The sequence below is a fragment of the Sinohyriopsis cumingii genome, chromosome 17, assembly GCF_028554795.1.
Source record: "Sinohyriopsis cumingii isolate HCF-2022 chromosome 17, ASM2855479v2, whole genome shotgun sequence".
Taxonomy (NCBI): domain Eukaryota; kingdom Metazoa; phylum Mollusca; class Bivalvia; order Unionida; family Unionidae; genus Sinohyriopsis; species Sinohyriopsis cumingii.
Window position 1 is genome coordinate 86,552,513 of NC_142977.1, and position 25,039 is coordinate 86,577,551.

General features: G+C 33.3%; 1 protein-coding gene across 3 annotated transcripts in view; it reads left to right on the top strand.

Annotated features, from left to right (window-relative positions):
- The window catches only part of LOC149779370 (uncharacterized), an 85,847-nt gene that overhangs the window by 13,904 nt on the left and 46,904 nt on the right, over positions 1-25,039 (top strand). For 2 of the 3 annotated variants that reach the window (XM_089940002.1, XM_089940000.1), the window contains exons 2-5: positions 13,763-13,878; positions 14,562-14,716; positions 15,678-15,839; positions 16,472-16,601. In XM_089940002.1, the coding sequence (XP_089796128.1) occupies positions 13,763-13,878; positions 14,562-14,716; positions 15,678-15,839; positions 16,472-16,601 (563 nt within the window). Of the gene's footprint in view, positions 1-9,333; positions 9,556-13,762; positions 13,879-14,561; positions 14,717-15,677; positions 15,840-16,471; positions 16,602-25,039 lie in introns of those variants that run through there. The other variant, XM_089940001.1, reaches the window with a different exon arrangement.

A 25,039-nucleotide genomic window follows, 5' to 3' on the forward strand; every position in this document is an offset into this window, starting at 1 on the left:
GTTGGTCCTTGTCACACTGGAACCAGTGAATGCTCACAAGTTGCTGCTAATGATTTCTTTTTATTGTTAAAAAAATCTTTTTCTGCCAGTAGTCTACTTTAAAATAATTTTGATCATACAGTGTAAAGGAAAATTTGGGGCAAAAATGGCAGCAGGTGTGACCAGTTGTATACTTTATCAACGAATACACCATGAATAAGAAAAAATTATATTCCTATTTTATAGTTCAAAATACTGTGTTCATGACACGTACTGACTTGGAAGTGATTTTTATTGGATTTTTGTTGCTCACCTTGCCAAAGGTTAGCAATAAAAGGCACATAAAAGTATATCAGAGTAGAAGTTCCTGAAGCTATTAGGTTCTGACCACATCATAACTTTCAGTATTACACTTTATGCTAAGCAAACTTCAGCTGTTGCTTATACACTTGGCATGGACGCACGCCAATCTGTTATGTTTGATTATGATGTTACATTGCTGCACAGTGGACTGCACTAGATATGGGAACAGTGATGAATTGAATTTACATATTTTCAAAACTTCAGGAAATGTTCACATATATTTTATCATGATATGAAATAAAAGAGGGTTAGCATTATTTCAGTCTATCAAAGATACAGTGAGCATAGATTTGTAAATGTTTGTTTAACAGTAAATATTGTTATAAATGTTTTGGAAAGTGTAAATGTAGGGAAATATTTAACTTGGCTAGTAATGTTAGATCTCATTCAAGAAGATTATCTGTGCTGTGAATGCATCAAGCCATGTAGTTCCTATAGTGTGTAATTTCCATCATTCCACCACGACATAATGTCAGGTTGAGAGGATAAATTAACCCTGTTATGAATTAAGAGGTACTTGTTGGATGACTGACTCTCCAGGGGTGGGAGGTGATTCAGATGACATCAGAATTCACACATTAGAGGGTGGATCAACTCCACAACAAGCATCCATATGCCAGTTCACCAGATATAAGCTATATTCCAACATAGGTAAAGTTTCAACCGTGGATAATAACAGGATAAGGTAAATGATAAAAAGAAATTAGAGCAACTAAAACTCTTTAGCAAATGGGGATGCAGGAATTCACAGAAACCACGCTCAAGACCTACATCTTTGAAGCCTTTATCAAGATCAGTTTGAACCAGGCAATGACAACTAGAACTTGACATTGAAATTCTGCAGATCATGGAAGAGTAAATTTGGAAATGGAGAGAATGAGAGAGGAACTTATTGGAAGCAGTTATGAATGAACATTTGGAAAGAAGCTGCAAGGTTGAGTCACATGGCATTGACAAAATTTGTTAGAGTCTGAAAGGTTATAAACCCGTAAAGAAGCTCTGTTTAAGCGATTGGAAGAGCTGGAGAAGCATTGAATGAAAGCTAATGTTTTTATCCGTGGTTTCCTTGGCTGGATGACAGGGTGAAAGCTTAATTTTATAATGCCAGAAATGCTGAACTGTTTTGAGTCTTCTTAGAAATGGTGGTTTCATACTAGGATATAAGCATTTGCCTACTGCCTGGCCTGTAAAGATGAGCATTGTCCACTAACTGGCCTGTAGAGATGAGCATTGTCCACTGCCTGGCCTGTAAAGATGAGCATTGCCCACTGCCTGACCTGTAAAGATGAGCATTACCCACTGCCTAGCCTGTAAAGATGAGCATTGCCCACTGCCTGGCCTGTAAAGATGAGCATTGCCTACTGCTAGGCCTGTAAAGATAAGCATTGTCCATTGCCTGGCTTGTAAAGATGAGCATTGCCCACTGCCTGACCTGTAAAGATAAGCATTGCCCACTGCCTGACCTGTAAAGATGAGCATTGCCTGCTGCCTGACCTGTAAAGATAAGCATTGTCCACTGCCTAGACCATAAAGATGAGCATTGCCCACTGCCTGGCCTGTAAAGATGAGCATTGCCTACTGCTAGGCCTGTAAAGATAAGCATTGCCCATTGCCTGGCTTGTAAAGCTGAGCATTGCCCACTGCCTGACCTGTAAAGATGAGCATTGCCCACTGCCTGGCCTGTAAAGATGAGCATTGCCTGCTGCCTGACCTGTAAAGATGAGCATTGTCCACTGCCTAGACCATAAAGATGAGCATTGCCCACTGCCTACTTCTAGGCCTGTAAAGATGAGCGTTGCCTACTGCCTGGCCTGTAACGATGAGCATTGCCCACCACCTGACCTGTAAAGATGAGCACTGGCCACTGCCTAGCCTGTAAAGGTGAGAAGTGCCCACTGCCTGGCCTGTAAATATGAGCATTGCCCACTGCCTGGCCTGTAAAGATGAGCATTGCCTACTGCTAGGCCTGTAAAGATAAGCATTGCCCATTGCCTGGCCTGTAAAGATGAGCATTGCCCACTGCCTGACCTGTAAAGATAAGCATTGCCCACTGCCTGGCCTGTAAAGATGAGTATTGCCTACTGCCTGGCCTGTAAAGATGAGCATTGCCTACTTCTAGGCCTGTAAAGATAAGCATTGCCCATTGCCTGGCCTGTAAAGATGAGCATTGCCCACTGCCTGACCTGTAAAGATGAGCATTGCCCACTGCCTGATCTGTAAAGATAAGCATTGCCCACTGCCTGGCCTGTAAAGATGAGCATTGCCCACTGCCTAACCCATAAAGATGAGCACTGCCCACTGCCTGGCCTGTAAAGATGAGCATTGCCTCTTAACAGGGATTGTTTTAAAAAAAGAAGATATCGCTAAGGGATTGCTGTGGGTTTTTTATGGGCAAGTGCTTGCAAAATTGAACAGTCAAAATAGGATCAGAATGAGAGACAATTTATCTAAACTTGGAAGCACTGTTGAGTTGTAAAAGATGTTTACACAATTAAAAATGAGTGGTTTTTAATATGCATACTTTCTGTTTTTCATTTATACTAATTAAAAAAGCAACATTTAAATATTTGAGAATGTATCACAAAGATTGGTTTGTAAAATCATTAAATTTGAGATGTTGCCATTTAAACTCCTTAAATTTGAAAAGTTGTTTTTATCCTTGAAAAGTCCTTGAATCTGCTGTAAAGCTCTTTGAATTTTGCCAAAAGCTCCCAGAATTTTTCTGAGGAAATGCAAATTGCTAAAATTGAATAAATTATATCAACTATTTAAAATCAGAATTTATGTTTTTACAAGTTTTAAAACAGTAGTGAATAAATAATTGAATTTGGAAAAAAAGTTGTGTGGATCATATGTGATATGACACCAGTAATTGCCAGAAGTGGAGCATCTCTTTGCTGTAGTGGCATGCTGACTACTGCACCACTACAGCTGAAAGGAAGGAATGAGTTTTTGTGCTACTGTTTACAAACTGCCTTAGAGGGAATGGAGAATCTTTGTTATTGGGTACATTTTGATGCACACTTCTCCCACATTGCAGAAGTAGGTCATTGTGGCTTAAATGTGACAGTTAACTGACTTGGGCACTATTCCTGCGATAACTGTGAATATGCATCTCCATTAGTACTACCACCTTGCTGCAAAAGAAGCTCATCATGAACAGTGTTTCCATTTCAATGGCTTTGGTTAAGTTTTTGTTTGTCATCACAAGAGTTCTTTTTGCATGCTACATGCATACTATCCTACTTAGATTCACGAAACTTGGTGAAGGAAGGCACCATGATAAGTACCATACCCCTATTTGAAAGAAGTCTCTGTGACCTGTATATGATGTTTCATTGACGTGCTTAAAGTTTTGTGTTTAAATGTTCGTGTATTGGGTTAGAATCATGAAACTTGAAAATTGAATGCATCTCTGTTACTACTATACATGCTTACCAAAAAGATCATTGTGACCTACATTTTATGTTTAACTAGCTTTGTTTAAGTATTTCTGGTTTAGTTCCTGACTGCCAAGATTCCTCCATTTTTTTCTTCACCCGAACCAACTCTGAAGGCCCTTTCTGACCACCGTCATTGCACTTGGAAGTAGGAATAAAAATGTTTATTAAGTTGTAAATCTTCCGTATTAATGAACTGCGTATTGAATGTTGTGATAGTTTACCTTCATCAGGTTAAGTACATTGTGTATTAAATGTTGCAATAGCTTACCTTCATCAGGTTAAGTACATTGTGTATTGAATGTTGTGATAGCTTACCTTCATCAGGTTAAGTGCATTGTGTATTGAATGTTGTGATAGCTTACCTTCATCAGGTTAAGTGCATTGTGTATTGAATGTTGTGATAACTTACCTTCATCAGGTTAAGTGCATTGTGTATTGAATGTTGTGGTAGCTTACCTTCATTAGGTTAAGTACATTGTGTATTAAATGTTGTGATAGCTTACCTTCATCAGGTTAAGTACATTGTGTATTAAATGTTGTGATAGCTTACCTTCATCAGGTTACGTGCATTGTGTATTGAATGTTGTGATAGCTTACCTTCATCAGGTTACGTGCATTGTGTATTGAATGTTGTGATAGCTTACCTTCAGCAGGTTAAGTGCATTGTGTATTAAATGTTGCGATAGCTTACCTTCAGCAGGTTAAGTGCATTGTGTATTAAATGTTGTGATAGCTTACCTTCAGCAGGTTAAGTGCATTGTGTATTGAATGTTGTGATAGCTTACCTTTAGCAGGCTAAGTGCATTGTGAATTGAATGTTGTGATAGCTTACCTTTAGCAGGCTAAGTGCATTGTGAATTGAATGAGTGTTGGAAGAAAATGAGTGAACTGTTTGCATCCATGTGAGCCATATGGAGTTGTTGATCAAAGTAATTATCAACATACATGTACATGTATGACCTATGTTTCTGATTGTTGATAGACAGGTATCACCCCAAGTTTACTAAAACTCTGTGACTTTCACCCAGTAAAATTAGGCACTAGAGTTGGACAAGGATAAAAGTTTGTGAAGCGGACTATTGGAACAGTTATCATTTTTAAAACAAAAAGGGAAAGAAACCCCATAAAGTACAACTAAATTAATCTGGTTTTTATAAACTCTTCATTGTACTTACTCTACTTTTATATCATAGAATATTTCTCTTTTCATGTTTTATGAGTTTTTTTATACCCCACTGCAGGGATAAAGTTTATTGTCATGATCACTTCCGATTTTATTTTATGGATGAAGATGGCTGCTGGATACTACTTAAAGCTACACATAGGCATCTGATAGAATCATTGAATATACACAGGTTTGAAATGGTACATGTACTGTTAGAAATTAGAGGGAAAGTCATCTTACAAAATGCACCAAGATCAGCTGGAGTCTCACTGTTTGGAACAAATTAATCATGCAAATTATATGTTTAGAGCAAAAATATTTCAGGAAATCTGTATCCGTCCATCAGGGTTTGATCTTAAGATGGTTGTAGACAATAAGATCCCTATCTGTCCATCAGGGTTTGATCTTAAGATGGTTGTAGACAATAAGATCCCTATCTGTCCATCAGGGTTTGATCTTAAGATGGTTGTAGACAATAAGATTCCCTATCAACAGTTTTGATAATATGATGTGCTGTAGACAAGGAAATTCCATCTTCATGGCTTTTGTATTACGAAGGACTGGAGACAAGGAGATCCCATCACCATGGTTTTTATATTAAGATGGACTGTAGAGAACAAGATCCTGTCTCCATGGGATCAGAAGAATAATTGCTTCTGAGCACAAATAGAAAACAGTTTAATAGCTTTCTCAAATGTGTTTTCTGGCATATCTAAAATTGTATAATAAGTTAATAAGTTTACTGTTGAAAACAAAGAGAAATCTGTTAAATATGAATAGTTATTTATATATATATATATATATATATATATATATATATATATATATATATATATATATATATATACACATAAACCATTCTGTAATTAAGATGGGTCATGGGTCAATTTTTATGATTTTCCTTATAAATTAAGGTTTAATGTCAACTGTTTAAAATTTAAGTGGCTTTTAAATGCCATAAACAATTTTCAGACACAAATTTGATATTAAATAAAATATACTATATCCATTGATATGGTCAACTAGTTAAATGGTGTTTAGTTATTGTTATCCAGAGAATGATCAACCACAGTGTTATTGCTAGGATCAAGTAAATAATAAAGTATAATATAAAATTTACAGAGGGAATAAATGGAGATCTGAGCAGCGATATAGAATAGAACAACATGAACCCCCATATGCAGAATATAACAATTTAACTGATTATACAAACAAAATGAAGGTTAGAGTCATTGTATTCCCTCTCCTCTCTCTTTCTCTCTTCCAGCCTCTATTGGGTCACCAATCATAATTTGGTTGGCTGAGAGCACTCTGTAAAAGCACTATATTGACCTATTGCCCTTCTGCTTTTTGAGACTTGCTCACTTCTACATCGCAGAATCACCTCTATACCTTTTTGGTTCTGTGTCTCTCAAATACGCCCAGAACTCTGTTCCTTGGACAATTTATATAATGAGAGAATACATGCTACTCTCCCAGAGCTCAAGACTTCCCTTCAGCAGATACTTGGGGTAACTTATTTTGCAAGGTATAATACTTAAAACATGGAATTTCATCTTGGAAACACCCACCCTTTTTTTACCTTAGCCAATCAGGAATAAATTTGTCTAACCACGTTATTAATCCATATGCCGTCAGTGTTAGAATAATTCTCTTTATCCCACCCTTATTGTTAATGATTTCTGGAAAATTTCATTTTATGACATGTATTTTAAATGGTGAAAAAATTTCTGTGCATCGCCTCAACTTAGGCATTTTCTTATGCTTAGACCCCAAATTTACCTTGCTTTGTCCATGTGTTTAACATTATCAAAATGGATTCTAATTAAAATTCAATCATACCCCAAGCAGAGACATTAGACTCACTGCAGGCTAGTGATTTAATATGGTACCTAGCCCATTTGGCAATTTTAATTGTTATGTGTCTCGGCTAATGTACTTAATGACATCTACAAATATTTGCACTATTACACAAGTACTATACTCATAATAAGGGATAAGAATGGATGTAGCAGAGTTTACAAAACATTATCGTAATCATGACCAGATCTCATTGGTAAAATGGAATACAGAATTTAGTAATTTTAATGCGAATGAATTGAATAGGGATTTTCTTTCATCACATGCAAGTTAGATTTCCTAGGCTTAGGTGCTTTCATTGTTTGGCTCACACAGAATATTGCCCATTAATTATTTTTTTTCAATAAAATCAGAAGAATACCAAAGAATTTTTGTCTCTTTTTTTGTGTAAAAACTCTTTAGAAGTTTTATCATATATTTTTGTGAGCTCCCAAAAATAAAATTAATCCTGTCTCTGAGTGGAAAAAAGTGAGACCAGCTATCTGTTTAATTTCTTATGTACCAAAGAGAGAATTTTTAAAAGGTGTAATAAAGAAAAGCTGATGAGGTGATTAACATGTATAAAATAGAAATATATATTTGTAACTAGATTTAATAATGAATCAACAGATTTTACAAAAGATATAAAATTGCATTTTCTGTCAGATTTAGCACATTCAGTTTCTAAATGGAAAATATTAATACCAAATGGCAACTATAAAAAAAACTAATTTTTTTCATAACAGAATATTATTTTATTTTTTCTGTCACTCAGTCCATTTTAAGGTTTGTAGCAATTTGTATGTTTGTATTGTTACGACTTTGTGATCTTATACTACATAACAGAAAAGAGTGAAAACCAACAAGTTTTTTAAAATTCAACAAATAATTTATTTCCCTGGAATACAAAGTGAAAATTTAACAAGAAATGTACATTATTCTGAATTAAATCACAAATAGTCCTGTAATTCTATCACAAGTCCAAAAGTGTGGAGTATTCCAAATGAATTCCAGTGGTGTTCCAAATGAATTATAATCTTAAAAGTACTGATGTACCAGTAGCCTTGAATGTACTAATGTGCCAGAAGTCAATGTATCACAGTGATATAATCGAAAATGTTCTTCAATGAATTCACTATTATTCTAAAATAGTTATTTAGTCCAAAAATATTTTTGAGCACTTTGTAATTCTAGTGAACAATCTAAATAAATATATCCTGTCAAATATTAACTGAAACATAAGTTGAATTTATTCCACTATGACTGATGTTAATATATGGAATGAGTAATTCTGAAGTAAACAACATTTATATATTAAAAAGCTAAGACACGGTAACTGAGCAATATATATATATATAAATATATATATATAGAGAGAGAGAGAATATATGGATGTGGATGGATGAATGAGTACTTATATAGATGGATGGATGTATATATGCTTGTTATATACTTATCAGTATTATGACCCTATGGTCTTAAAACAAGTTGTAGAAAAGAGTAAAAAGGAACAAGCTTTGTAAACTTAAAAAAATAATTTATTTTCCTAGAATACAAAGTGAAAATGTAGAAAAAAGGAAGTTAATGATATTGCGAATTAAATCCCAAATCATCCTAGAATTACAGACACAAGTCCTAATGATTAAAGTTCCGAATAAACTTTATTGGAAATCCAAATTAAATCTAAAATTGGAAGTGTTGATATGCCTATGGTGGCCCATGTAATGGTGATGTGCCAACAGTCTTTTGTTGATCACTATAATACAATCCAAGAATATATCCTTATTGAAATTATTCTATAAATTCAAGTCTCTATTTCACATAATGCCATTTTTGAAGAGCACTTTGTATTTCCAGTGAATAATAAATTTTAATAAATAAATTCCAGTCCAAATGATTTACTGGACACAACAATAATACAATTGATTCTGCTAAGATCTTAAAGCATTAATGACTACTTTCTAGAAAAAAACAAGATTATATAGTCCTCTACTTGACCTCAGGTCACAGATAGCATTTCTAAAAAAAACTATTGCCTTATGGAAAATAACCTTGTAGAAGGCTCCTAATGTTTACCAGATAAAATCTCAGTTATAATTAGAATATAAAATGTGATAAATACAATGTCCTTAACTCAGACAAATATAATAATCCTGATAGTTAACCCGTGCACATTATATACAGTATAAGAGAAAATATTTAGTTATGTATTAGTTGTTTACAGAATTAAAATAAATCAATGATTCAGATCATGTAGAAAATTAACTTGATTTTGGACAAGGTAAAGTCCAACATACAATGTTACATTATCAGAAGCATATAATGAAATTTAAAAAAATTAAAAAAGGACTAACAAACAATGTAAATCAAATATATATATATAACATCAGGTAGTTAATTTCCTACAAATAAGACTAACTGGTGTATAATTTCACATCATTGTCTTAAATGGAGACTGTTTCTAACATTTTAATGAATTTTATAGGTTAATGGGATTGTTAAAGTGGGTCTCTTATCATGTCCTATAACACAAGTGTAGTAATACATCACAAATGGTAGTCCTGAGCACACATGACATGACCTCAACTTAAACATAGTGGATGAACGACAGGAAATGGACTAGCAAATGCTGGAATGGAGCAAAGGATTGTAGATTTACTTTATGAAACTGAAGAACAGTGTATTGGCATGTCTTTTGGTGTACCAGGGAGAGAAATGTTAGATGGCTGCTCAGAAATGATGTCACAGATAACTCTTTGGACTCTGGTACCTGTACATACATATACATACATAAATATACATATACTGTACATGTCTAAATGTATGTATGAGGACTTGCTGTAGAATTTTGAGAATGTAGGCCATGGTTTCATTTCTCCAAACACACATAAATTTGATGTAAGTCCTGGTGGCAGGCACTCTCACTACCAAGTTCTCTCTCTCTCTCTCTCTCACACACACATGCATGCATACATACATACATACATACATACATACATACATACATACATGCATACATACATACATACATATATACATATGTATGTACATGCATACATACTGTCTATCTACTTGTCCTAAAAATTGCATATAAATGTAATTTCAGAGATCATTTTCGTTATTATAATTCCCTCCCCCTCCTCTGTCTCTGTTTCAGTCTCTCTCTCGGGGGCCCCGAGTGGCCAAGTTGTCTAAAGCTCACACCACTCACCTCTGTCTGCATGGGTTTGAGTCTCGGGTTCAGCCAATGTGGGTATGTGAGAAAGCTTGCTAGTAGCTTCTCATTGGTTGGTGGTTCTTTCTGGGGTTTTCTCGGTTTCTTCCTCCACCAGTTATACTGGCCACCATGTATAGCCTATCATGTGCTGAAAAATAGCGTTAAACCCTACAACAACAACAACAAGAACAACTCTCTCTCTCTCATATTTACTTTTGAGTTAGGCTTGAAAATATATTGACTTGTTTGGTGACTGCCTGTCACAGTTAGATTAGCATCAGAGATCAAATGTGTAACTTAGGCTGCAAATGAACATCCAACTTATTTGCATATTTATATATGTCTGCCACAGAGGTACTTATCTCAAAATAGACATGGCTAAAGGGTAATAAGAAGCATGCCAATTTGTTGTAATGCCAGTTAACTTTAAATTTGTGCCAGGCTCATACTGATTGTTTGAGCAGACTTGTGACAAGAAAATATTCAAAATAGCTGTTTAGTGGCAAAAATAAATGTAAAAAGAGGGGTTGGGGTATTGATGGTTCAGTGAAAAGCTATCAGTTGTATGAGGAATTAACGTGAATACCTGAATTAAAATCCAGAACATTGTTGGTTAGTTTTTATTTGTATCTTTAAACTTTTTGTGACACTTTCAGTAAGATTTCTTTTCTTTGAAGTATGCTTTTATTACCTTTGTTTGATAACATTTTTCACAAATGTAGCAAAGTGACCGGTAGTTTCAATTCACAAATTTAGCAAGGTGACCAGTAGTTTCATTTCACAAATCTAGCTAGGTAACCAGTAGTTTAATTTCACAAATGTAGCAAGTTGACCAGAATTTTCATTTCACAAATGTAACAAAGTGTCCAGTAGTTTCAGTTCATGAATGTAGCAAAGTGACCAGTAGTTTCAGTTCACAAATGTAGCAAAGTGTCCTGTAGTATAGCAAAGTGACCTGTAGTTTCAGTTCACAATATAGCAAAGTGACCAGTAGTTTCAATCACAAATTTAGCATGGTGACCAGTAGTTTAATTTCACAAATGAAGCTAGGTAACCAGTAGTTTAAATTCACAAATGAAGCTAGGTAACCAGTAGTTTAATTTCACAAATGTAGCAAGTTGACCAAAATTTTCTTTTCACAAATGTAGCAAAGTGACCAGTAGTTTCAATTCACAAATGTAGCAAGGTGACCAGTGGTTTCATTTCACAAATGTAGCAAGTTTACTAGTAGTTTCATTTCACAAATGTAGCTAAGTGACAAGTAGTTTCAGTTAATTAATGTAGCAAAGTGACCAATAGTTGAACTTTACAAAGATTTTCTGCATTATAGAACATGTAGCATATCTGCATCATAGGACATGTAGTATTACTTTGCTTTATTGGACATGTAGTATATCTTTGCGTCATAGAACATGTATATCTTTGCATTATAGGACATGTAGTATAACTTTGCATTATTGGACATGTAGTATAATTTTGTATTATTGGACATGTAGCATATCTTTGCAATACAGGACAGTCATGTAGTATAACTTTGCATTATAGGACATGTCATACAACTTTGCATTATAGAACATATAGTATAACTTTGCATCATAGAACATGTAGCATATCTGCATTATAGGACATGTAGTATTACTTTGCTTTATTGGACATGTAGTATATCTTTGCATTATTTGACATGCAGTATTACTTTGCATTATTGGACATGTAGCATAACTTTGCATTATAGAACATGTAGCATATCTGCATTATAGGACATGTAGTATTTGCTTTATTGGACATGTAGTATATCTTTGCATCATAGAACATGTATATCTTTGTATTATAGGACATGTAGTATAACTTTGCATTATTGGACATGTAGTATAATTTTGTATTATTGGACATGTAGCATATCTTTGCAATACAGGACATTCATGTAGTATAACTTTGCATTATATGACATGTCATACAACTTTGCATTATAGAACATATAGTATAACTTTGCATCATAGAACTTGTAGCATATCTGCATTATATGACATGTAGTATTACTTTGCATTATAGAACATGTAGTATATCTTTGCATTATAGGACATGCAGTATAACTTTGCATTATTGGACATGTAGTATAACTTTGCATCATAGAACATGTAGCATATCTGCATTATAGGACATGTAGTATTACTTTGCGTTATAGAACATGTAGTATTACTTTGCATTATAGAACATATAGTATAACTTTGCATCATAGAACATGTAGCATATCTGCATTATAGGACATGTAGTATTACTTTGCATTATAGAACATGTAGTATATCTTTGCATTATAGGACATGCAGTATAACTTTGCATTATTGGACATGTAGTATAATTTTGTATTATTGGACATGTAGCATATCTTTGCAATACAGGACAGTCATGTAGTATAACTTTGCATTATAGGACATGTCATACAACTTTGCATTATAGAACATACAGTATAACTTTGCATCATAGAACATGTAGCATATCTGCATTATTGGACATGTAGTATTACTTTGCATTATAGAACATGTAGTATATCTTTGCATTATTGGACATGCAGTATAACTTTGCATCATAGAACATGTAGCATATCTGCATTATAGGACATGTAGTATTACTTTGCATTATAGAACATGTAGTATTACTTTGCATTATAGAACATGTAGTATATCTTTGCATTATATGACATGCAGTATAACTTTGCATTATTGGACATGTAGTATAACTTTGCATTATAGAACATGTAGCATATCTGCATTATAGGACATGTAGTATTACTTTGCATTATAGAACATGTAGCATATCTGCATTATAGGACATGTAGTATTACTTTGCATTATAGGACATGCAGTATAACTTTGCATTATAGGACATGTAGTATATCTTTGCATTATAGGACATGCAGTATAACTTTGCATTATAGGACATGTAGTATTACTTTGCATTATAGAACATGTAGTATATCTTTGCATTATAGGACATGCAGTATAACTTTGCATTATTGGACATGTAGTATAACTTTGCATTATAGAACATGTAGCATATCTGCATTATAGGACATGTAGTATTACTTTGCATTATAGAACATGTAGCATATCTGCATTATAGGACATGTAGTATTACTTTGCATTATAGGACATGCAGTATAACTTTGCATTATAGGACATGTAGTATATCTTTGCATTATAGGACATGCAGTATAACTTTGCATTATAGGACATGTAGTATTACTTTGCATTATAGAACATGTAGTATATCTTTGCATTATAGGACATGCAGTATAACTTTGCATTATTGGACATGTAGTATAACTTTGCATTATAGAACATGTAGCATATCTGCATTATAGGACATGTAGTATTACTTTGCATTATAGAACATGTAGCATATCTGCATTATAGGACATGTAGTATTACTTTGCATTATAGGACATGCAGTATAACTTTGCATTATAGGACATGTAGTATATCTTTGCATTATAGGACATGCAGTATAACTTTGCATTATAGGACATGTAGTATTACTTTGCATTATAGAACATGTAGTATATCTTTGCATTATAGGACATGCAGTATAACTTTGCATTATTGGACATGTAGTATTACTTTGCATTATAGAACATGTAGTATATCTTTGCATTATAGGACATGCAGTATAACTTTGCATTATTGGACATGTAGTATAACTTTGCATTATAGAACATGTGGTATAACTTTGCATTATAGAACATGTGGTATAACTTTGCAGGGTAATAAAGAGGAGGAAAGGTACACCTTTCAATATGGCCCTCTGAAGGGGGACCCTGGTTACCGAGAAGAATTGGCGAAGTTTTTATCCCAGGAATATGGGGACCAAGTTGACAGGTATATTATTTCAGACCAAAGATTTATTACAGTATGCTGTATAACTCCTGAAATTCAGCTGATTCAAATGACCTGGGTTTACCATGTATAAATGCCTTAATGATTTTAAAGTAGAGAAGGTAAGGAGGATTACCCTGTAATCCTACTGAATCTTCCAAAAATAACAAAGTGTGCTGAATATAATCACTGATATGTTAAGTGCAAACAGCACCATCTCTCTCTTTGGCTGCTAACTTCACCACCAAAAACACTCACTGTATAATATTTGTGATATGAAAAAAATTGAAATAACCTCTTTTAGAATAGTGTCATGAGTAATGATTGATTTGTTGATGTCAGATGTAGTTTTTTAAATTGCAGTATCCTTGGATGACTGCTCATGGAATTATTAGTACTATATATAGAATATTTTTGTCTTTTAGCATGTAAAAATATATTTCATATCAATTTATGGAAATAAATTATAAATAAAATACACAATTTTAATGCACAAGAACTTCCTATATATCCCATTGACTTTAGTCACAAACATAGATATCACCAGACTGACACATTATTAATTTTAACAATTTGATTAGGTGAGATGTTATTTAAAATATTGATTTTGTCATGCTTGATAAAGCTCACAAGTTGTAGAATATTTTTACATTTTAATTTTTATATTTAACTCTTTATTATTTCAGTCACAACTTAATGGTTACTGCAGGAGCTACACAGGGTCTCCATCTGGTTGCCACAGTGATGTTTGACAGAACCACCCCAGTCTTTGTAGAAGATCCAACCTACTTTATTGCAATAAAAATATTAAAAGATGACTTCAAAATGAACATTGTACCAGGTACTTTACTTATATCCAGGGGGACTACCAGTACTTTAAATTGTGGTGAAGGTGGTGGTGGTGGGGTACTTCACTGACTGTAAAGGTTAGGGGCCAGCAACTTTCCTAAAAACATGAGGAAACCTTTTGTGACACTTTCAGTAAGATTTCTTTTCTTTGAAGTATGCTTTTATTACCTTTGTTTGATAAAAAAAATTTTATATACCAACTGTAAGGTATCAGGCTATGTAATGTCCACTAATAATTTGGCTTCAATGCAGTAACTTGAGTTGTATTCCACAGACTTCCACCAAACTTTTCATATGGGTTGCCTTATAGAAGTGAAAAAAATCCTATGGGCTTGGGGGTCAAAAGGTCATGGTTTCAGAGACCAACCATAGCAAAATCATTTCCAGGCAATCGTGTGATTTCTGCCTCAATGCGTTCATCACACTTTGTTGGTAGTTTGCTCTAAAGACACGGAAAACCCATATTAATTTTGTTTGATTGTATATATAGATTTTTGGGTCAAAAGGTGAAAGATCAAGGTCACTGTGACCAACAATAACAAAATTATTTCTATGCAATAATATGAATTCTAATTCATCTACCTTCACCAGGCCAGTTGCCCTGTATATTTGTATACCCTTTAGCCTAAAAATTCCTGTTGATTAGGGGGTCTAAAGGTCAAGGATAAAAGTCACATTGACTGTCATTAGCAAAATGGTTTAAACCATCAGATATATCTGGTCCTGATTGGCCTTTAAATATGTCTATCATTGTAAACATTGTACACAATAGATCTTGAAGGTGCAATCTCTACACTCAGTGCTACTTTTACAACAGAATATTCTTTCCAATTCATTAAATTGATGAGAAAATAAGAATCATTGAAATATTGTGTATCACATCATATATAACATTTTAGTTAATCTAGTTATTCAACAGTGTGAATAAAGGAATGTAATTTTTCTGTTTTCAGTTCCCACTGACAGTGAAGGTATTGATGTAGAAGAGTTGGAGAAATTGATTCAGAAACATAAACCCAAAGATCTGGACTTGACACAGTACAAGTGCCCATTCTGGAGTCTTGTCTACCTCACTCCCACTTTCAACAATCCTCGTGGCTGTAGCCTATCTGCTGGTTAGAATTTTTAGGACTTTATTAGGACTGACACATTTTGTAGGACTTTATTAGGACTGACACATGTTTTGTAGGACTTTATTAGGACTGACACATTTTGTAGGACTTTATTAGGACTGACACATGTTTTGTAGGACTTTATTTGGACTGACACAGGTTTATTTTTTGTATGCCCATTATATGCTAGTTTCATCATATTCCTCATTCCAAATTCCTGTTATCAAGGACCATAGGTTTCTAAACTCTTAATGTAAATCTTCATAACTTCATATGAGAACTGAAAAGTGAATTGTGTTCCATATTTGTATCAATACCTCAAATATTGGATCATAGGCACGCATAACATGACTATGACCTGACTATACCTTTTGAACTAAAATAAAAATTTGGTGAAATTTTACTCAAATAAAAATTATAAAAGTTGTCATTTTTAAATTAAATAAGTGATTGATTGATTTTATAAAATGAAATTTTGACTTCTGATCAACATTAGCAAATTTCATATTTATATCTGTAGATAGAAAAACTTATATAAAATCGTCTAAAAGCACGCCATTATCATTCCAATTTTATTTTCATAAAACTTTCATATAAACATAAATGGCACACTTTCTGTTCCTTTTTTTTCGAAGCACATAGTGAAAAATTGATCCAGGTTGCCAGGAGGCATGATATGCTTCTGTTTGCTGAAGATGTCTACAATCTTCTTAACTACACCGATAAAAATCACCCACCATCTAGATTGCTGTCATATGACAAGAGGTAATTCTAATTTATTATATTACCCACCATCTAGATTACTGTCATATGGCAAGATGTAATACTAATTTATTATATAACCCACAATCTAGATTACTCTCACATGGCAAGATATAATACTACTTTATTATATTACCCACCATCTAGATTACCGTCATATGGCAAGACGTAATATTAATTTATTATATTACCCACCATCTAGATTACTGTTATATGGCAAGATATGATACTACTTTATTATATTACCCACCATCTAGATTACTGTCATATGGCAAGATGTAATATTAATTTATTGTATTACCCACCATCTAGATTACTGTTATATGGCAAGATGTAATACTACTTTATTATATTACCCACCATCTAGATTATTGTCATATGGCAAGATGTAATACTAATTTATTATATTACCCACCATCTATAATACCGTCATATGGCAAGACGTAATACTAATTTATTATATTACCCACCATCTAGATTACTGTCATATGGTGAGATGTAATGCTAATTTATTATATTACCCACCATTTGGATTACTGTCATATGGTGAGATGTAATTCTGATTTATTATATTACCCACCATCTAGGTTACTGTCATGTGGCAATACGTAATACTAATTTATTATATTACCCACCATCTAGATTACTGTGATATGACAAGTAATACTAATTTATTATATTACCCACCATTCGGATTACTGTCATATGGTGAGATATAATACTAATGTATTATATTACCCACCATCTAGATTACTGTCATATGGCAAGATGTAATACTAATTTATTATATTACCCACCATCTAGATTACTGTCATATGGCAAGATGTAATACTACTTCATTATATTACCCACCATCTATAATACTGTCATATGGTGAGACGTACTACTAATTTATTATATTACCCACCATCTAGATTACTGTCATATGACAAGTAATACTGATTTGTTATATTTCCCACAATTTTTCATTCACTAAATATTTGTTACATCATGAATTGACAAAAAAGTTAAATTTTTGTTTTGCCCTTATCAGTGTTTAGCTCTGCTGGTCATAGACCAGAAGAGCTTATGGGATGGTGTTTTGTTCAATATCTGTCTGTCTGTTTTGTTGTTGTTGTTGTTGTTGTTGTAGGGTTTAACGCCATTTTTCAGCACAAGATAGGCTTTACATGGCGGTCAGTATTAATGGTGGAGGAAGAACTTGGGGAAAACCCCGGAAAGAACCACCAACCCATGAGAAGCTACTGGCAAGCTTTCTCACATACCCACATTGGCCCAATCCAAGACTTGAACCCACGCTGATAGAGGTGAGATGGCAGTGATCCGTAACGGTGAGCGTTTTAGACCACACGGCAACTCAAGGCCCCCCTGTCTGTTTTATTAGTACAGGTTTGTTTCCTTTACTCGTCCAAACTACTTGGTGGATTGCCATGAAACTTTACACACACATTCATCCAAAGGTCTAGTTGGTTCTAATTGAAAATGGTACCGCTCAGGTATACAGTATGGCCATGACAGTAGCCATCTTGAAAATCTTGTTATCGCTACTTCTCAGAATGGCTGGTCATATCAACATGGGGTTTTCACTGAAGGAAATGTTTTGATGTATGGTTAGTCCTAAATCAGAATAGTTCTAATCTAACATCCAATATGGCTGCCACGGCAGCCAGCTTAAAAATCTTGTTATCACTACTCCTGAGTGGAAAGTAATTGACATAGGGTTTTTATGAAAAGGCTTTTCACGCAGTCTAAATGTTCCTAAATGAAACAATCATCCAATATGGCCAGCTCATCAGCCATCTTGAAAATCTAGTTATTACTACTATACCTGAGTAGATGGTCATATTGTAACATGTCAGGGGTCAAGGCCAAATAAAATGGAACAGATGGACTGCTGAAGACTTTTTCTTTTACTAGATTGCTCTAGTCTATTGCATTGTCAAGAAATGATGTTTTCACTACAAATATTCTTAATTAGATTATACAGTAATAGCACAAAACAAAACAAATAGTCAACAGAATTTATTATGTTGCTGCCATGTTTATATTTATTTTCTCATGCAAGATTTAGTGTTCATATTCAAAATGGCAAAATATGATATTTGGAAATCATTAGAGTGATAAATACCACAGAGATAAAGCATAGTCAAAAGACAACAATGAAATTAGTATTAAATAGGTGAAAATCATCATAGTTGTTTAGTTCATCATAATTCAGATAATCTCTAATTCAAATAATCCTAATTCTGAAACTAATCTTGCATAGAAAAATCAGTTAATAGTTATCAAAATTTGTTCATGTGACGTACTGAAGTGGTAGTGATTTTGTGAGTCAAACAAAGGTTCAGAACCAGACCTGGGTTTGTGTTCTAGAGTCAAATGGTAAAATGATGGAGACAAAGTCTGGAACTCGATGTCAACAGTGTGTCGCATGCATTGGATACAGCACAGTTTGTCATTTTGTAGTGACACAGTCTAGAACCCGTTTGTACAAATACATACTTTCCCTCGAATACACCTGTCATGGCTTATCTCTGGGACTTAGTCACACTTTTGAGGTTAAACATTCAAAGTATCCTTTTGAAGTCAACTGCCTCTGCCATTTTTGGCTGATGTACAAAGTAACAATGCACCACTGTTAAATGCAATTGGTTACTTGGCATTACATACTAAGGGAGACAACCCATGAAATCCAATAGATGTTACCATAACAAAGTGTTCATATATTTGATCACTCTGCCAAGGTGTAGATTGGGTTAACACATCAGAACCGTAACTGGTGAAGATGCTTGGAACAGTATGTCAATAGTGTGTCACATGGGTTGGGTGCAGTAATGTGTGTCATTTTGTAGCAACAAAGTGTGTTGTGTTGTTTAGATTATTTCGTCATTCAAATGACACTAGAGAATGAAAATTTGTTATTCCAAAGAGATAAATGTAATTTAGTTGGAATTTCAATAATGCCAATCTTAATACTGATATTCCAATGGATAGCAGAAGGCTGTGTTGGTGGCAGCACAGTAACATTGTTGTCAGTCAGATCCCTCTTTGGAAACTTTTATCAGATATGGCAAGGGAAATAAAGACTGAAATAACTTGAGAGAAGTATTATAATCATTATTAGTATTAAAGTAGTGTGTCTCGATGACAAAGTTTATACTGGAAAATGACCATTGAAACACTGTTCTCAGTGGTTGGCAGTACATTTGAAGACACTTGAATGGTAAGAATTAAGAAGTGCTGTATGAATCTAATGCACTTTAATAATTTAAATGTTTCGGTATAACTAGTCTACCTTGCTATTAATGCTCGAAGAAATTATCAGTCGAGTTCAAAATAGAGAGAGGCTTTTGTTTATTTACTGTTGGTTTGGTCTTTAAACCTTTGCTGGAACCCAGCTGAAGCACAATTGCCAGAATGGCTGATCTCACACATATTTATAGGTTTTGGAAATAGACTTGGGAAATTAAAAAACACAGTTTTTACCAATATTACTAAATACAGAAGAATTTGGAAAAATATTAACATGAATGCCCATTAGTGAAAAGCCAAGCATCCAGTACACACACTGGTAAAAATGACATCCAATTTCAAATGGCTAAAATGGGAAATATTTTACAATAAATTATAAAAGATTCAACATTGAAGATGAACAATTTAATCACACTGGTGAAGACAAATTATGAAATGACATGAATATTATTTTAATCCTGGAGAAAATGGATACAATTACCTATTTCTCTCTCAGAATAGATGGTAAATGAAAACAGTTTATAATGCTTTAATTTACAGACTTGGAGTCAAAAATATTTCCCCAGATGATGAATACTTAAATCATTTTTATATGATTTACATATTGTGTAAAATTACATTTCTTTTATGCAAAATTAATAGTTCAAAAACTGTTTCTACAGTTACTATTATTTTCCAACATGAGGGGAATGTAAACAATAAAAATAGATTATGTATTATCTCCATCCATAATGGTATATGGAAATGCACTTTATAGGGATGTAAGTTGATAGCTAGTTAGTTTGTTTCAAATAAACATGGGGTTTTCACTAATTATGATGTCAAGTTGGTCCTAAAGAAAATGGTTCTGCTCTGATATGTCCAGCACAACAGCTGATCTAATATGTCCACAACAGCTTAGCTAATATGTCCACCATAACAGCTGATCTAATATGTCCACCACAACAGCTGAGCTAATTTGTCCACCATAACAGCTGAAATTGGCTTAAAGTTGCACTTGTCTGGTTGCTAGGCAGGAACCTTGAAAAAGTCACTGGCTCTTAATAACCTAGCTATCATGAATAGATGATGGGAAGAAATAAATACTGGTAATTGTTCCTGTGCATTCCATTAATGATTTTTGTTTTTGTTGAATAGTTACAGGTAAGAAAATGTTATCATTTTAGTTGATTTTCAGGTAAAATTATTTACAAAATTAAACATGAATTTATAATTCTCTATATAACAAGATTCCATTGAAGGGTCTACTGCTTTACCATCCAAAAAGAATTTCCAGGAATTCAAGATAAGACCATTTCTTCTTTTTAACTGCTTTGTTGTTGTTGTTGTTGTAGGGTTTAACGCCATTTTTCAGCACACAATAGGCTATACATGGCGGCCAGTATTAATGGTGGATAACTGCTTTGTGTTCATCAGAACTGTAATATTCTTGAAAATCGTTTTCAAATTAGCCACTGAGGCAGCCATATTGAATGCAAGATCAGCTCCATTTAAGACTATTAAACATCATTAGGAGACTTTTGGTGAAAATCTCTTGCAGATATGAGAATCCATTCTAGAAAATTAGAGACAAAATTTTCAATATGTTCCTTGTGTAAGCCATATTTGAGGTAGATCATAATAATACATAATAATAATAATAATAATAATAATAATGATAATAATAATAAAGACTTTATTTAGAGAAGGTAACTCAGTTAGATACAGAACTAATCTACCTTGAGGCCTTCTATCTGTTATGTACAATATATACAGTATATACAACGTGATGTGAAGAATCTGGCTTGACACTAAATAATTAAGTAATTTTAAAATTCTAATTATCAAGCCTGGAACACATGCACAGGCAACTGTGAAAACATAAACATATATAAAACAAAATATCATCCTGCATTGACAAATTCTACTATGAAAATGATACAAAATTACAGAAAAGCAGGTGGTCTTTTTTGTACTAGAACTGTTCAATTTTCTAAAGATTTCTTCCATTTATGACATTGATTATGAAAAGAATAAATGCTAGGAGCCTGCCTTATGTCACTGGGAATGTTGTTCCATACCAGTGGACCAGTATATTGAAAACATTTTTTAAACAATTCCTTCTTTGGCTTTGGTATAATGTAATTTTTACTTCTTATGGACCTTAAATTTGGAATACCATCAGCATCTCTTTGGTGAAAGATATTCTTAGATAGACAGGAATTTTTTTCTGGATATTTTATACATCAATTTGGTCTTTCTAAGAAATATTCTTTCATGTATTGTTAAAACCTTTATATTATTTATTGCATCCTGAAAATTGTCTTTACATTGATCATGACCATTTCAATATAAAAAATACAATATATTTGGGAAAATTATAATTTTTAATAGTGCAGAAATTACTTTGACAGAGAGAAAGTATTTATCTTTTTATTGTCCAGTTATTTTGGTCAGTGATGGTAGTTGTATGTTCTTGGTTGAGTTGTTGCATTTGGCTCATTTTTTTCCAACCTAGCCATTAGATAATGTTATTCCTAAAATTAAAAAAAATTTGGGAAGGGGAATTGTATCTTTGTAAGTACTGAACACTCACCAAAGCTAGGTTACTGTGACCCATACTACATATGCCTTACAGACTTTGGCATTTTAATTTTATTTCTCTGTTCGTGCAAGAGTCACCAAGCTAGAAGTTGTATGCATTTCTGATAGTTCCGCATCCTAACAAATGAAGAAGGTCACTATCACCTACATTTCACATTTTAATGGCTTAGGTTGGGTTTTGCATTTAGGTCATTACTACAGGATTTTTTTTTACCTCCTGTATAATACTGTTATACCTGGTATTATAAAACATGGTGAGGCCTACAAAAATATATGTGTAATTCCTATTGCACTTTTTTTAAAATTAGGGTAGGTAATTGTTTTCCCCATTGATCTGAATTTGAGATATTTTCTATATTATTACAGTAATGATGTCATATTTGAATAGTTGGTAATGGGTGAGGTTACTTATATTTCATGAAGTTGAATAATTTTTTCCTTTTTTTAAAAACATTATACTTATCTATATTATAATGATTAGTATATGTAATATACTAAGCACTTCTAGTACTGGGCAAAACCGGCTCATATGCGCAAATCAATTTTGAGATATTTTTTTTGAAAGCAAAGGGGGTAAAAAAGTGCTAAGATCAGCATTGAGAAACAGGGACAGTTGGCTAACTGGAAGCATACATTTTTTTCTCAAAGTTGTATATATATATATATATATATATATATATATATATATATATATATATACCACACCCATACAGATCAGGTCATTGTGATCTCCAGTTTACATCTTACTGACTTGGGTTTTGCATTTAACTTCTGACCACATAGGGTTTTTTGTTATGCTATACATATTTAAATTTGTGGTGGATGTTCTTTTTCCAGATACTGTTCATGCTAAAATCATAAAATTGATGAAGATATGCATTATTACCACAGCCTGACAGTGAAAGATGTTCACTGTGTTCTTTCTTTCCTTTTTTGCTGGCTTTATTTACATTTTCGCATTTAGCTCATGTAGTTTTGACATGCTTTATGCATGCTATCCAATCTAGAATCATATACTTGATGAGGATACATACTTGATGAGACATACTTGATGAGGATACATCTTGATGAGGATACATACATAATGAGGATACATCTTGATGAGGATACATGCTTCATGAGGATACATACTTGATGAGAATATATCTTGATTAGTTCTACATCTTTATTGCAAAAAGAGGTTTCTGTGACCTGTAGATCATGTTTCAGTGACTGTTGAAATTTTGTGGTTAAGGTTCATTTATTGGGTGCTATTTTTTTTATAATTAGATATGCATTTCAGACAGTGCTATCCTCTTACAACCAAAGAAGGCCACTGTGATCTACATTTTATGCTTTACTAACATGGGTTAAGTATTTGTGTTTATGACCACATTGAGTGCTCCATACTAAATACATCCTAGCATACTCATAAAGTCCTTTCTAACAGTGCCCTTGTAAGTAGGAATGAATGTGCTTCTCCAGCAATGGTAAAACTTTTTCATTTTGATGTCTGAGCATTGTATATTGTGATAGGTTGCGCTCATTTAACTGTGTAATGGACATGTGAATAAGTATAGGAATCAGAGGAGTAGACTGCATCCACTGGTTATCAAGATAATTATTGATGCATGGCTATACATTTACTTACTGGACATTACTCCAATGTTACTCAAAGCCACTGACTTTCACCTGGTCCTAGTAAAACCTACCATTCAGAGATGGACGGTGATAACAGCTTATAGAGATTTTAGAAACAATAATTTAAAAGAATATAATACAAAAACAATATTATTATTTGTTTTTGATCAACTTATTATAGTACCTCTATTTTTGTTATTTTAAACAAGATCTTTCTTTTTATCATTTTTTATCTTCTATGCCTTGGAATAGATGGTAGGTAGGTAGATAGGAAGGTTGGTGAGTAGATATGTAAGTAGAAAGGTTGGTTGGTCCATCGGAAGGTAGGTTGGTAGATGGTTTAATAGTATTTCAGCACAATATTGACACAGGCTTATCATTGGAGAATACTCAGGGGCAAATAAACAAAATTAATGTAAAAGCAGCAGAGGTGATTACATTTGAATAGGGAACTGCTATTAATACTTTCAGATTTTATTATGAGCTTACAGATGATTGTTAGAATTGTCAAACTTACAGATGATTGTTAGAATTAGAATCATCAAACTTACAGATGATTGTTAGAATTAGAATCATCAAACTTACAGATGATTGTTAGAATTAGAATCATCAAACTTACAGATGATTGTTAGAATTAGAATCATCAAACTTACAGATGATTGTTAGAATTAGAATCATCAAACTTACAGATGATTGTTAGAATTAGAATCATCAAACTTACAGATGATTGTTAGAATTAGAATCATCAAACTTACAGATGATTGTTAGAATTAGAATCATCAAACTTACAGATGATTGTTAGAATTAGAATCATCAAACTTACAGATGATTGTTAGAATTAGAATCATCAAACTTACAGATGATTGTTAGAATTGGAATTATTGTTAGAATTAGAATCATCAAACTTACAGATGATTGTTAGAATTAGAATCATCAAACTTACAGATGATTGTTAGAATTAGAATCATCAAACTTACAGATGATTG